General features: G+C 39.7%; 1 protein-coding gene and 1 non-coding gene across 2 annotated transcripts in view; one reads left to right on the forward strand and one right to left on the reverse strand.

The window, feature by feature from the left end:
- The window catches only part of DHX36 (DEAH-box helicase 36), a 50,972-nt gene extending 41,740 nt beyond the window's left edge, over positions 1-9,232 (reverse strand). The window contains exons 1-2 of the mRNA XM_003826444.7: positions 8,866-9,232; positions 725-849 (exon numbers count right to left, since the gene is read on the reverse strand). Coding sequence (XP_003826492.2) covers positions 725-849; positions 8,866-9,114 — 374 coding nt within the window. The 5' untranslated portion in view covers positions 9,115-9,232. The remainder of the gene's footprint in view (positions 1-724; positions 850-8,865) is intronic.
- Positions 9,233-14,424: 5,192 nt separating this feature from the next.
- Positions 14,425-14,528, forward strand: LOC112439483 (small nucleolar RNA U13). Its single transcript, XR_003027758.2, has one exon. It is a non-coding gene; the product is annotated as a small nucleolar RNA U13 (small nucleolar RNA).
- Positions 14,529-16,076: the final 1,548 nt, after the last annotated feature.

Consider the following 16,076-nt stretch of genomic DNA (forward strand, 5'->3'; position numbering starts at 1 on the left):
GATGAGCCACTCAAACACTGGAACAAAACAAAACAAAACAATACGCTGTTGAAATATTTCAAAGTCATCCAAATCCAAAGCTTTTCTTTTCTCTTAGTACAGTAATTATGAAAATATACTTGGATTCTTATAATAAATTCAAATTTTTCTTCCCTTTAAATAGATATTGCCAGATTAAGTTATTCCTTGTGATAGTTAAAAATAAAAATCCACAGAATAGTCATTCCTTCACTGCGGTTACTTACAGTGTTTCTCTTTTTCTGGATTTCTCGAACTTGTTTTATGTCACAACATCTTTTTTTCTTGCCACCCTTTCTGAGCTACAAATAGGATGCTACAATACACAGTCTTGGAAATACTTGTACTAATTTTTCCTCTAAATGATACAGTTCTTGTAATCTTTCTAAAATGGTAGCAATTTCACTTCTTGCAGATCTCCCAGACAGAATAATTTCATAAACACAAAGAGGACAGGTAGGGAGAACAATAAATAACAACTTAATACATCTCATATCCAGATACACTATTATTCATACCATTTAGCTTTCCTATGGAAACATGCCATCTAAATTTTTAAAAGTCATTTCCTAAATCTGTTTAATCTACATAAGGAAAAAAAGTACGTAAAGGTTAAAATTCACTTATCGAAGAAAATAAAGATGTTATTTTTATTATTAAAGTGTTACTCTTTGCCTATTCTTTAAAAAAATAATTCTTGTCGTACCCATGATCCTCAGGAGCAAACCAGGATATCTGTGCTTCTGACTCTTTATCATTCTTCGCTTGAACAGAATTCAGTAACTGTACAATTTGTTCTTCTCGTCGTTCATCCATGTGTACTACAGCTCTCTAGTTTGTGCAAAGAAAAAAGCATCCTTGTCAACATAAGAAAGCATATGCAAAAATTATTTGATACTGAAGAAAATAAAGGCTAAGTAATATATGTTCAACAAATACATATAAAAGAAAGTTATCCACAGGTGTCCTCTAGCCCAATCCCCCCCTTCCTAGACCTAATTAATTAATGTTAAAATTTTCGTACATATCCTTCTAGACCTTTTCCAACAAGCATTTATAAAATTAGCCCTAATATGATTGGCAAAGAAAGCTCATTTATGTCTCTTCCTACAACTCTGGTTCTCTTACCCCCAACCCACACATACTAATTATTATGAATTTCTCCTTATCTTAAAATTTCAAAGTTATTAAAACTCAAATGGTTTACGAAAAAAGTTGAAAACTGAAAATAGTTTGGTTGTAATGAACATTTGAAAGTTCTTACACTAAACAGAAGAATAAATTGGTAAGTAAGGCTGAGCTCAGAAGGAGTAAATAAAATTCATCAGTGCTTATAAGGTGATCCAATGTGGCAAATGACGCAGTTGCTTCAAAGAATGAGAATAAAACACAACAGACTGGACAAATATAAAGGTCCTTGGTGAACTATGAAACTCTGCAGAAACTTTACGCATCTAAGAAATGTCCAAGGTGAAAAAAAAAAAAGAGAATGAATGCCAAAACCCAATTCTTTGGAGACTTTTTTATATTTAGATATAGTAAGTTGAAAAGTTGAAAAACAGATTCTTCAAAATTTATGGGACTACAAACCTTAGGTTCTAACGTGCATATAAATCCACAGGCAAAAGGAAACACATGCGGAGTGGTGAAAATTAGAGTGTGTTAGGTTAAAGAACCAAAGGAGGAGGAAGGTAAAAGTATAAACGAAAAGAAAACAGTCAAAAATCGAAAGAAAGAAACCATAGGACTTAATGACTATTTGGTGGAAGTTGGGGAGAGACAAAAAGGAAGAAAGAATCAAAGAACTGTTTTCAAATTCAAGGATGGATCCTGAGAGAGCAGCAGTAAGATGAATCATTAAAAGGAGGCTGCTCTGTGTTACTGTACATTTTTGTATACATGTGGTGGTGATGGAGGTCACAATAGGATGCTAAGTTTGGATTTTAGGCAATTAAGAACAAAGATGAAATTTCCCGACTTGTAATAATGACTAGGTAGATGAATATATGGAAATTGATCTCTGAGAGGTTGTGTTTTTAGAGTTATGATAGAAATTTTGGAGTGTTCTGCAAAGTTGAAATCACAGAGACACAGGAATTCTCTTAATTTACAAATAATACCACCTCCAAAGATGAGGACAGACGGATGACCAAGTCTGGCATTCACGGGGCCAAGGCAAGAAAATAAGTCAGAGGAATAATCAAGAGAACAAACAAAAGACTAGGAGCACACAGTGAGAAAACCGCTCCTATGAAGTGAAGAAAGGTGTTAAAAAAGGACTCAGAAGTATAAAATGGACGTAAGTAAGGCAGAGAACTGAAAAAATTACTACTGTATCCAACAACTAGGCAGTTGGGAATGATCTTCAAGGTATTTTTGGTTTTTGAGGTTTGGTTTTGATTTTTGGGGAGAAAAGAGGGAAGCAGGAGCTAGGGTAAGGAGACTGATGAAAGCAGACAGCAATGTGTAAAATACTGTAAAATCTAGAGCAATAGATTTCAATTGTTTTTTTTTTATAGCAATCCACAGTAAAACTAATGACCCAGTACACACATATACAAGTAATTTCACAAAATACTTTCCTTACTCTGTACAGTGCAACTCTTATCTTCTCTTCACTGTATTCTATCCCAATTAAACAAACACCAAAATAGCTGGTCACAACAAAGTTTAACATAAAGTTTGAAAACCCAGGGTGGGTAGAGTAGTATGTGTCCCAGGAGAACAAGACATAAGCATGTTTAAGACAAGAGACAGGGTTTTATAAGACATTCTAATTCTAATCAGTATTACATGCTTTGTGAAAGCTCAAATAAGTTTACATGGGTAGGAGGATAACCTAATGTAATAAATATGAGAAATCAGTGATAAAACAACAAACCTGAAGAAGCAAAGCAAATGAACTATATGTTACCTCCTTTTTTGAAGTGAAAATGAGTGGCTAATTTCAGTTGTCAGGACATAAAATGTCTCTACTAAAAGTCCTCTTAAGGTTTTTTGATGTATCTGTTTAGTTAGAATATAACCTATATCTGCTATTCCTACAGTTCGCACTTTTCCATGTTAACTCATTACTCTGTATTTTGTTTAGTAAACAATTTCCTAGATTGACATTTCACAATACATTGCCCACTTCCTGCCCGTAACAGCACAAAAGATTATTCTAATTTTATGAGATTTCACGCCCCCGGGAAAGGTGAATTACTGGATAACATAACAGTCTACTGAAAATAAACAGATCTACACAATCTTTCAGTCCAAACTATCACAACAAAATTCGTTTTCATTAAAAAGTCAACATCAGTTGGTAGACTTTAAGATACCTTACACAATGCGTATGTACCAAGTAAGCATCTGCTAATCAATAAGGAATTAGTTGAATTGTAGTACACCCAGTGGTTAACAGTGGGTAGATCTTTCTGCAAGTATATAAACAGGAAAGATGACCAAAGTATTAAATAAGTCAGTTGTGTAGTAGGATCTTGTTTTTATTACTATTAATTTGAAAAGAGGTTATTCACTCTCCATATCCTATACTTTTTGCAGTGTCTCTGCCAGATATAATTCTGGTACATGGTATGTGCCCCAGAGAAGTCTGTCAATAGAAGGAATGAACAGCTGAATCTTTTACAATGAGCACGTATGATTAGCCCTTGAAAACGTAATTTACACTCTAAATAAAAACATTTGTATTTTTAATGATGTTCTCCCCACAATGAGTTTCTGGATGCTGCAGGTAGCAGAGAACATACCTCAATTCCAAACTTGGATCTTGCCTTTTTGTAGGATGCCTCTCTCCCCCTCAACAACCTTTTTCTAGTTCTACCACGCTTCACTTTATTTCACTCTTTGCCTGGAGAATCTCAAAACACATTTTTTTCATGACTATTTTCTTTTATCGTAGAATTTTGATTATTTCCCACTTTCTTGGACATTCTCAAATACCCTGCTTCTAGTTTTCAGTTCCTGGCAAGAAACCCTAAATGATGTCCATCAAATTTATGTTATCAGCTTTCTAATTATCTGCAACTACTTCACACTGTCTCCCCATTCTCTGTAACAGGCCAATACCACCCTTTTGTTTGCCCTCAACATTCACACGCAGTTTTTCACAAAACAAAAGCCCTAAGAAAAGGTCCTCAGTTGGTTATCACCAAACCTAAACCCACCTGTATCAGAATTTATCCTTTTCTCTTTTCTTTCTTGTTATAAAAGAAGTGCATTTTAAAGGCTAACCCCTCAACCTGAGCTCTGCAGTCCAATTCCTTTCATGTCCTCAGGGCCACCTCCTTCACTGAAATTTACCTTGCTTTCCTAAATTTCTAACCTCTCCAGTAGACATTAGGCAGTCAACCGATATCCTGGTTTGCTTCTTTTAGTAATGTGGTAGAGAATCAAACCTTGCTTGTTATAAACCATTAAGATTTGGGGGTTGGTTATTACTGCAGCATAATTTGGCCCACTTTGATTTCCTCTTCACTGGGTGCTTCCCTCAGGGCATGAACATGGTCAAATCTCTTCACCTTAAAAACAAAAAACCCTCTCGTGAATTCCCCTACCCCTATCAGCTACGGCACTATTTTTCTTCCTCATCTTCACAGCAAAACTACTGGAAAATGTTCCACTTCTGAATCTCTGTTTCACTTGCCACCCTAATGCAATCTGGCTTTTACTTCCACAATGCCACAGAAAGGACTCCCATTAAGATCATCAACAACCTTGTTGACAAATCCAATAGACATTCTCTGCTCTTACATCATTTGTGCATGCTTGCCACTATCAATTACTTCTTGTTGATACGCTCTTCTCTCCTTTAAACACTACTCTTAGATTTCAAAACAACACACACCTTATTTTTCTCTTCTCTGGCTGATCTTTCCTAGATTCTTTTGTAACCTTCTTTTCCTCAGCCTGTCCTTAAATTTTCATTTTCCGTATTTGACAGCCTGAGTGATCTACAGACCAGCAACACTGGCATCACCTGGGAGCCTGTAACGAAAGTCGAATCTCTGATCCCACCAGTGTCCTACATTTTAACAAGATGTCAGGTGATTCCTATGCACATTCAAGTCTGAGAAGCAATGGTCTATAGAATTCAGGCTGGGCCCACTCTATTTCTGACTGTTCACTCCCACACTCCAACTACTACCCATGAGCCCATTAACTGTCAAATACTTATCTCCAGTCTAGATTTTTCTAGGCATCAGATCTACACAGCCCTATCCCTCCTGCAAATCCTCATTTGTATGCCCTGTAACAATATCAAACTCATAGTGTCCATAGCTGAGCCTATTACCTTCTTCCAACAAGCCTGATCCTTACAGATAGGCATAAAAGAGTCATCATTAACACTGTACTCGTCCCTTCAGATAAAATACATCACAAAATCATTTTGAGTCTACCTCCTAAATCACTTTAATCTGTCCACTTCCCTCCATCTCCACTGCCAACGTGCTAATTCAAGCTGCCATTTCTCACCTTAGTTACTGCAAGGGTTACTTCACTGGTCCCCCTGAACCAGGATTACCTCTCTTCAATCCATTCCTTATACTGCTACCAGAGTGAATTTAAACATTTAAAATCCAGTCATTTCATTCTTTGTTTAAAATGTTTTAATGACTTGCTACAGTCCTTAGAAAGACTCAATGTATCTCAAGGCCCCGCGTATTTTTCTAGCCCAGAGATTTTCAAATTGCTGTTTCTGAAATTATATTAAAGGATCATGACCAGCATTAATAAAAAGAGAACAGAGAAGTTCAAAAGCAAAAAAACCTCAAAGCAATGTGCAGATAATTAAATATTATTTTACAAAACTTTTCATCTAGTTATACATATGTGTGTACTGGGTTGTAAATTCAAATACATTCCTTTTTGGGCAAAGTGGCCAACAAGTTTGAAATTGACTGCCCTAACCTCATCTCAATACACTCCACATCCATGTTCTTATCTTTTACAGTTTCTCGAACTGAAAATGTGCTTCCTTGATCTCTATGTTATGGCACATGCTACTGCCTTTGCCTGGAATCTTTTCCAAACCCCAAACTTCAAACACACACACGTACATTCACTTTGTTATCTTTCAAGTTTCAACTTATGGGTTACTGTCCCTGAAAAATCTTCTAAAATACCTTGCCCTGAGTTAGGTGATAGCCCATATTCTCTAATACCTTAATACTGTATTCTATTTATCGCTCCAAACACACCACAATCTCTGTAGAGCCTATATCTATTTTATTAATTAATACAGTGCTTAAGATACTGTCACAAAAATAATGTCCTTAATAAATATTTGTTGAAAGAACATTTGTTCAAGAATGCATCATTAGAATGCATTCATTTTCAGCCAGGCGCCATGGCTCACGCCTGTAATCCCAGCACTTTGGGAGGCCAGGGCTGGTGGATCACCTGAGGTCAGGAGCTCAAGACCAGCCTGGCCAACATGGCAAAACCCTGTCTCTTCTAAAAATACAAAAATTAGCCAAGTGTGGTGGTGCACACCCGTAATCTCAGCTACTCAGGAAGCAGAGGGTGCAGTGAGCTGAGATCACACCACTGCACTCCAGACTGGGCAACAGAGTGAGAATCCAACTCAAAAAAAAAAAAAAAAAAAAAAAGTCTTCATTTTGAAAACACATGACATGACTTTAAAAGTGAAAGCTACCGAAATTCTGACTGGGAAACAATGATATCAAGCTAAAGGTGGTCAAAGAAGAGCTGGGACGAGCCCATTGAAAAATACTCCTATTTAAACAAGAAAGAAAGGTACATTTTGGACAGGAGAACAGTATGACACTGTAATAAAAAGTAAAAATAAAGTATGCCTAAAAAAACTATAATTATATCAGAATGGAGACATGGGCTCAGAGAAATGTGCACAGCGGTAAACCTGTTACGTTGAAGCCGTATTACCAAGATTTCCAGAGAACACGTCAAGATGCAACTGAAATATATCAGACTGAGACAGAAGTGACATGACTTCCAATCTGAAGTTGTGAATTAGGTAATAAAATGATCTAATTTTTCCTTTTAAAAGATCACCATAGGCGGCTCTGTAAAGCACAGACAATGCAGAGAAAGAATGGAAGCTAGATGACTAGTTAGAAGGCAAGAACAGAAAACAAACAGTGGCTTGATCTATGGTAACTATTCTGGAGATAAGTGGTTAGATTGGGATATATTAACAAGGCAGAGATTGGCTGAAATGAAGGGGAAGAAGCAAAGATAAATCTCATTTGGCCTTGGCAAGTGAATAAATGGTCGTGTCACCACTAAAAGGAGGATGGGAACGCAAGTAGAAATGAAAAGTTCCATTCATAACATCCACTGCACAACTGGCTATACCCTTCATGTGGAAACAATAATGAACATTTTTTCCTGACTTATTTAACTTTTCATCTGTTTAGGTATTATTTTCTCAGCTAGACTGTAAGCTCTTTGAATACCACATTTCTTCAAGTCCCTGCAGCAATATGCATAAAACCTTGTTTGAAACAGAGCCTTAATAAATAAAAGTTGTAAAGTTACTTAGACGTCCGTATCCTGATTTTCAAGCCAGTATGCCCAACAAAAAAGTTAATTTGGGGCTGTAAAAGAAATGGATTTGTTTTTTAAAGAAAAGTTTAAATTATGAAGATAAATGGATAAGGCCCCCAAAACACCTGAATGAACATGACATGGTTAAAAGAAATAAAAAGAAATGGAACGGTTTAAAAATAGTAGTCTAGGCCTGGCGTGGTGGCTCACGCCTGTAATCCCAGCACTTTGGGAGGCCGAGGTGGGTGGATCACCTGAGGTCAGGAGTTCGAGACCAACCTGGCCAACATGGTGAAACCCCGTCTCTACTAAAAATACAAAAATTAGCCGGAGGTGGTGGCGGACGCCTGTAATCCCAGCTACTCGGGAGGCTGAGGCAGGAGAATCGCTTGAACTTGGGAGGCGGAGGTTGCAGTGAGCTGAGATCGTGCCACTGCACTCCAGCCTGGGCGACAGAGTGAGACCCTGTCTTAAAAAAAAAAAAAAAAGTTGCCTAAATGATGATCTAATTACACTCTATAATACATTTTATAAGGTGCTTTTAAAAAGTCACCAAAGGCCTATACTAAGAAAGTTCCTGCTTAATGATAAAAATTATTTTTTATTAGAATTTTATTTACTAGTCACTCGGAGAACTTTGTTTCTCTTACTACAGATCTTTAAGACACAAATCAACCTGACAATCACCTGAAGAGAGGAGAGTAAGCCAAATCATCTCTGGAGATTCCTTTCATTTTCCTTTTCAAAGAGAATCTGCTCATCAATAGAAATTTCTCCACCCCAACATAAAAAACAAAAACCTAGGTTTGCAGATAATTTTAACACTAATAATAAAAGCTGGACTATTTTTCTGAATGATCCACATCCAAAACAGTGTCTGCCTGCTTTTGTTCCGTGCAAACCTATCTCAAATGTAGAAAGGTCGCTATGTGCTTCTTCACCAGGCAAAGACCTTAAAGTGACAATTATTATTCTAAGGGAAAGGACGGCCAGAGATACGACAACGACACTCCTAATAAAGTTAATTTCGGTTGGAACGTGAACTTAACATTTGCTTTGTCACAGTTCTCAAGTCCTTTAAGCAAAGTATATATTCAGCCTGCATAAATCCTGCCTGTTTTTGGTCAGATGAGCATGGCTAATGTTACGCAGTACACCCGCTACGGGGAGCGCCAGCATAATATATTTGCGCCTCATTTACATTTCACAAAACACGTGCATCACTTAAGAAACAAAACCAAGAAAAAGGGGGCAGCGGGAGAGAGAAGAAAACCTGTGCTGCCTCATCCTCTCCACTATTGAATCCGAGATTACCTCTTGCCTCTCCGCTTCCTTGTTCTTCTGCCCCTGTTTTTTCGCGTACCACATGCCGATTTCGCGGCCTTTCAGGTGCCCGGGATGCCGGCCCCTGCCGCCTCGACCACCCCCTCCGCCGCCGCCGCCGCCGCCTCCTCCGGAGCCTCGGTTACCTCCATGACCCCCTGCTGGCCCCCCTCCATAGCCCCCACCGGAGCTGCGGGGACCCCCATCACGGCCCCAGTTCTGATGGTAGTCATAACTCATTGTCCTGGCGGACTACAACCCGTCAGAACCAGCAACCGCTGGAAATGGCGTCCGGGCCCGGAAGCCACTGTGCGGCCACTTCCGTTTTGCTTCCGTAGCGCCGCGCAAGAGGGCGGGCCATTTAGCGTCACAAGCAGTGGTTTCTGGTGACGTCACGGGAGGACGACCCCGGTGGTCTGGAGGGTGGCAGGGATCAGGTTCTGTCTGAGCCCCCGAGTTGTTTATCTTTGTACCTCTGGAGCAACAGCCAGCCAAAGGCTCGTAGATTTTCTTTCCCTAGGCCCAGCAAGTGAGCCAATAGCTTTTGGTTTTTACTTTCTTATTCCTGGTAAATCTGCAGTTTTCTTGCGCTTAGGTCCTAGGGTAGTAAACGTTGATTGAAACAAAAGAACCCTTGGATCAATTCGCCGTCTTCTAAAGAAGAGTCTCTAAAAAATGAGTTCTCCTAGTCTTGAAAACAGCCTGACAACTATTCAAATATGTAATTTAAAATACCCTTACCTCCTTGAAAGTGTTGTCACTATTTAGTACGTTTATCCAATAGTGTTAAGATGAGCGTGTCTACCCAAATTCGGTGCAGAGCTCTTAGGCAATGTAAATAAACTACTTTGAAGATTCATGTGTTCATATGAAGCCACATACTGTTTATTAACCAGCACACTGAGTGTTTTGTACAAGCTGTTCTTGAATAATCACGTAATTGGGCCACACAGGCTTGGATGTACACCAGGAGATATCCAGCTCATGTTACAGTTAACTGATGTAAAGGTGCTGGGAATACTCACTGAACAAAGCAAGTATGGCATGAGCTTTTATTTGCCTACAGTCTTAAGGGAAAGACAAAGGCTATCTTTGTGCAGTGAATTAAGAAAGGGAAATGCTGTATGCCAGGAAGGGGTCTACAATACACCATTGTGGCCTAAAAATTATTTTGAGCAAAGACATTTGAGTTTCTGAAATCTACCTGTCTAAATGCAGAACCACACGGAGGAATTCAAATCAAGCTCCTCCCTGGGAGGGAAACCCAGGAAGACTGACTCTTATCACTGGAGGTTAGTAGCTGGCAACACACTTGAATAGACATTGTCACAAAGCTATCATATCTGGCATCTGTTTTAAGGTGTCATTTATTTTTACTAAAAGTCATTTGTTTTTTCCATAAGTGCTGTTTTCCCCTTCCCTTCCCCTTTTAAGATGGTAGATAAGTCAGAACTCTGCCTCCCTGAATCACCTTTTTCTGTGAACTCTATTATGTATGTGGTTAAGTCTGTCTTTTCTCTTGCTAATCTGTTTTGTCACTTTAAGTCTGGGGCCTGCAAACACTGAATCTAAGAAAGTAGACAAAAAGTATTTCCTCCCTAAGAGCCATGAGATACTACAGCAAAAGAATTTAATTTTGGAGTTAGGTGAGTTATGCAACAACTTTTGAGATAAGTAGACTTTTGCCAGACTAATGGGCAGAAGAAAAGTATGGCAGGTGAAAGGAACAATGTGTAAAGACAGATAATGATGTGAGACATCGGAGAACTTAGACAACTACCCTGAATCTTAAAGCCTGATGGGGAAGGCCAAAGAGGTAGATAGGGGTCTGATTATGGACAACTTATGTGCCACTTAAAGAACAGTGACATGTTTATGCAGAGCAGTGGTTATTTTGACTGCTTCAATTAGAAATAAATAGCGGAGACAAGAGTGGATACAGGGAAACTAGTTAATGTGATGTAGGGGAGGCAAAATGGGATGACAGGGCATTACATGTGGAAAGAATTGGAATCAGGAGACATTAGAAGATAAAATTACTTAAATTTGATGATTCATTGAATGTGGAGAATTGGAAGGGTTAAATGACTCCAAGTTTAAGATTTGAATTATTAACCCATGGGGAGGCACATTGTATCCTGAGATGAGAAACACAGGACAAGGAACATTTTGGGGGTGAGGTGCAGGGCAAGTTAATGTGTTTTATTTTTACATGTAGACTTTGAGGAACTTATGAAACATACAAACGGAGTATCTAGAAAGCAGGTTGTAAGAGTTAAAAGCACAGAGGCCAGGTGTGGTGGCTCACACCTGTGATCCCAGTACTTTGGGAGGCCAAGGTGGGCAGATAACTTGAGGCCAGGAGTTTGAGACCAGCCTGGCCAACATGGCGAAACCGTCTCTACTAAAAATACAAAAATTAGCTGTGCATGGTGGTGCATGCCTGTAATCCCAGCTACTCGGGAGGCTGAGGCAGGAGAATCACTTGAACCCAGGAGATGGAGGTTGCAGTGAGCCAAGATCGTCCCATTGCACTCCAGCCTGGGCAACAGAGCTAGACTCTGTCAAAAAAAAAAAAAAAAAAAAAGAAAGAAAAGTTGAAACGTTAAAAGTACAAAGAGAGTAGACTGAAATTATATGTTTTGGGAGTCCTTGGCACATGTGATTAAGGCCGTAGGAATGAATAGTTTCTATAAAAGCATCCCAATTGGGCACTCCTGATTTGAAAAATGTGTCAACTGTCTAAGAGATGAGATTGAGTAGGCATATTGAAGATGATAGGGGCAAAGTAGGAAGAAAATGGTGAGAGTGTTATGGGCTAAATCTTTGTGTTCATGCAAAATTCATGATGAAGCCCTAACTCCCAATATGGCTGTAGAAGAGGCCTCTAAAAAATGTAATTAAAGCAAAATGAGGTCATAAAGGTGAGATCCTGATAATAGGTTTAGTGCCCTTTAAAAAGAGACATCAGAGAGCTTGTTCCTCCCTCTCAGACGAAAGGCCATGTGAGGACAAAACAGCAGCCATCCATGCTCCAGGAGTAGCTCTGTAAACCAAAAATAAATTTTTTTTTTTTTAGATGGAGTCTCACTCTGTTGCCCAGGATGGAGTGCAGTGGCACAATCATGGCTCACTGCAGCCCCAACATCCCTGGTTCAAGTGATCCTCCCACCTTAGCCCCCTAAAGTAGCTGGGACCATAGACGCATACTGCCGCACCCAGCTAATTAAAAAAAAAGATTGGTAGAGATGGGGTCTCCCTATTTTGGCTGGTCTGGCCTTGAACTCCTGGGTGTAAGCAATCCTCCTGCCTCGGCCTCCCAAAGTGCTGGGATTACATGTGTGAGCCACCACACCTTGCCCCAAAATAAAATTGGAAGCCCTCCCAACCAACTGAATGGACCCGTCCTCTAAGCCAAAAGCATCCTAAAGTAAACCTGACTTGGTCAGGCCATGATGGGAATGGGAAGTTGGACATGCCTCATTATACCTTCCTTCCTTTGGAATCAGGTACAGCTGACCAGTATTAACATTGAAGCAGAGACCTTAAGACTGACAGAACAGACTCTTTGTAGCAATATGATGTCAACATAGTAGTAGGCCCTGAAAGAAAGCATTTTACCCCAAAATATATTTATTTGACATATTTTGAAATGGCCCTTCAAAGCTGTCTCTCATGGGGAAAATCTACATTCTGTAGAGAACCTCCTTCCCCCTTTCCATTTCTTCTCCATGATCCAGAAGAGGATTAACTAAGAGTCTGGAACCTTTTTAAGTTGAATAAGAAATATTTACAATCTATTCTTTCTGAAGCCTGCAACCTTGGAGGTCTTATCAGCATAATAAGAACCTTGGTCTCCACAACTCCTTATCTTAACCCAGACAGTACCTTCTGTTGTTTCCAGGTGTTTAGATAAACTCTTTCAATCAATCAGAAAATCTTTGAATTCACCTGTGACCTGGAAAACTCCCTCCTCCTTTGAGTTGTCCCACCTTTCCAGATGGAATCAATGTGCATCTTACATGTATTGATTGATGTTTTATGTCTCCCTAAAATATATAGAACAAAGCTGTACCCTGACCACCTTGGACACATGTTCTCAGTATCTCCTGGGACTGTGTCATGGGCCATGGACATTAGCATCTGGCACAGAATAAATCTCTTCAAATGTTTTAGAGTTTGACTCTTCGCTGACAGCTCTCATTAGGAACTGGATTAGCTGGCACCTTGATCTTGGACTTCCTAGTTTCCAGACTTTAAGAAACACATTTCTGTTGTTTTAGCTGCCCAGGCTGTGGCGTTTTGTTATGACAACACAAACAGACTAATACGGAGAGTAAGAGGGGAAGAGAATTAGTGTTTATTTGTCACTTAGCATTTGCTAGGTATTAGACTAAGTGGCAGGCATTTGTGGCAGAATAATGGCCCCAAAGATGTCCTTGTCTTTTTTTTTTTTTTTTTGGTGGGGGGGGGGTGGGCTCTCACTCTGTTGCCCAGGATGGAGTGCAGTTGCATGACCATGGCTCATTACAGCCTCGACCTCCCAGACTCAAGCAATCCTCTCACCTCAGCTTTCCAAGTAGCTAGGACTGCAGGTGTACACCACCATGCCTGGCTATTTTTTTTATTATTATTATTATCTGTAGAGATGAGGTATTGCTATGTTGCCCAGGCTGGTCTTGAACTTCTGGGATCAAGTGATCCTCCCACCTCAACCTCCCAAAGTGCTGAGATTACAGGTGTGAGCAACTGTGCCTGGCTGAGATGTTCATGGAAACTCCCTGGAAACTGTGAATATATTACATGGCCAGGGCAAAGTAGGTTGCTAATCAGCCGATGTGATAATTAATTTTATATGTCAACTTAATTAGGCTAAGGGATGCTCAGAGAGCCAGTAAAACATTATTTCTAGGTAGGTCTGTGAGGGTGTTTCTGGAAGGGATTAGCATTTGAATTCATAGACTGACTAAAGAAGATCATCTTCATCAATGTAAGTGTGCTTCATCCAATCCATTAAGGGCCCAAGTAGAATGAAAAGGTGGAAGGCTAATTTACTCTCTCCTCTTGAGCTATGACATCCATCTCCTGTTCTTGGACATCAGCACTCTTGGTTCTCAAGCCTTTAGGCTTGGATTAGAACTACACCACCAGCTTTCCTAGGTCTCCAGCTTATAGAAAGTATATTGTGGGACTTCTCAGTCTCCATAATCATGTGATCCAATCTCTCATGATATAGCTCAGTTTCTGTGTATCTATATCTGTCCTGTTAGTTTTGTTTCTCTGGGAAACCTGATGAATGCAGCTGACTTTAAAATAGGAAGATATCCTGAATTATCTGGGTGAGCCCTATGTAATCATAAGGGTCCTTAAAAGTGAAAGAGGGTGGTAGAACAGAAGGTCATAGTGATGTGACATAAGGATTTGACTAGCTGTTGCTGGCCTTGAAGATGGAGGAAGGGGTCACAAGCAAAAGAATTCAGGCAGCCTCTAGAAACTGGAAAGAAAATAGATTCTCCCCCAGGGCTTCCAGAAAGAAATACAACCATACTGATCCTTTTGCAGTTCATGAGCATGATGATTGGGTATTCGTGCACATGTGTGAGATGTGCCACCCTCGAACCTTGTTGTGACATCGGCACGTTGCTCATCTAACAGGAAGAAAAATAAATAAATAAAAAGAAATACAACCATATTGACCCCTTGATTTTAGCCCAATGAAGACTCTTGTCAAAACATTATGCTACAGAACTGTAAGACAGTAAATTTGTGTTAGTTAAGACTGTAGTAATTTCTTATGGCTACACTAGAAAAGTAATACAATTCCTTATCTCATTTCACACAATACTCATGACAGCCCCAGAGGAAGTTAGTGTTATCTCTATTTTCTGATAAATTGTTTTACTGCCCTTCGCCTCATGTTTGCTGATCCTAAGTAGATTCTTAGTTATAAATGTAAAATTACTATGTTTTCCATACTTCTTCAGCATGAAGTATTTAAGGTATTGCTTGAGCCTATTCCTTTAGGCAAACACTTTAGTACAAATGTCACTGTAGTAAAAATCTGCACAAAAGGAAGATTTTCAACGAAAGACCTGAGAGATATTGATGGGAAGGAAAATGTCAGTTGTCACCTGCTTTTTCTTTTTTCCCTGCCTTGATCAGAACTGCGAAAATTTTTACATTACCTAATGCCAGAAAACAAACAGAATGGTTCATTATAATTGCCATTGTTTCTCTTACTGGTCCTCTGTTGTGTGCTGTTCTTTGGGCAGGCAACAAAGATGTCTCTCTCAAATGTCCTCTTCATTAATGGTGGCCTGGGCCACAGAATGCATAGCCATTGCTTTCAAACCCACAGCATTTGGTGTCCAGCTTCTGCTCTCCTCATCACACCTGCCATCGCATCTGGAATGCAGCAAAGGTGAGCCACACAGAGCCACACCACCACTGGAAACTGTCACAATTTTCTCAGTTTCAGGGAATCTTTTCTTCTTCATCTTTTTTTTTTTTTTTTATCTGTACCCTGGGAAACAACTCTTATATAACTTATTCATAGGTGTAATATTCACAAAGTCATGGGGGTGAAGGAGATTTTCTTCAGTGTTCTTGGAAAATGAAATCTTTAACTTCTACTTCCACTTGGAGGTGGGGATAGGGACATGAAGATAAAAGTGACCCTACCCTTCTATAGAATATAAAGTCTGGCTATGGGCTGGAACACCTACACATAGCCTCTCCATTTGGTTTCTCTGTGTGGCCTAGTTTGAGCCTCCTCACAGCATCGCAGCTGGATTCAAGAGCAAATGTCACCAAGCAAAGTGGAAGTACATGACATTTGACATCTTTGTGAACTAGTATCAAATGTCACGTAGCATCACTTCCACTGTGTTTTACTAGTTGAGGCAGTTACAGATGTCCACTTAGGTTTAAGGGTGGCTAGGGCCTTAGCACACCATGGGAGTAGAGCCAAAGTCACATTAGAAGAGCAGGATGCAGGAATTAGAGACCAGCCTGGGCAACATAGGGAGACCCTGCTCTACAAAAAATCAAAAATTAGCCAGGCATCGTGGTGCAAAGCTTGTCCTAGCTACTTGGGAGGCTGAGGTGGGAGAATAGCTTGAGCCCAGGAGATCGAGGCTGCAGTGAGTGCATTCATGCCACTGCACTCCAGCCTGGAGAACAGAGCAAGACTCTTGTCTCAG

Source organism: Pan paniscus, chromosome 2 (genome assembly GCF_029289425.2).
Source record: "Pan paniscus chromosome 2, NHGRI_mPanPan1-v2.0_pri, whole genome shotgun sequence".
NCBI lineage: Eukaryota > Metazoa > Chordata > Mammalia > Primates > Hominidae > Pan > Pan paniscus.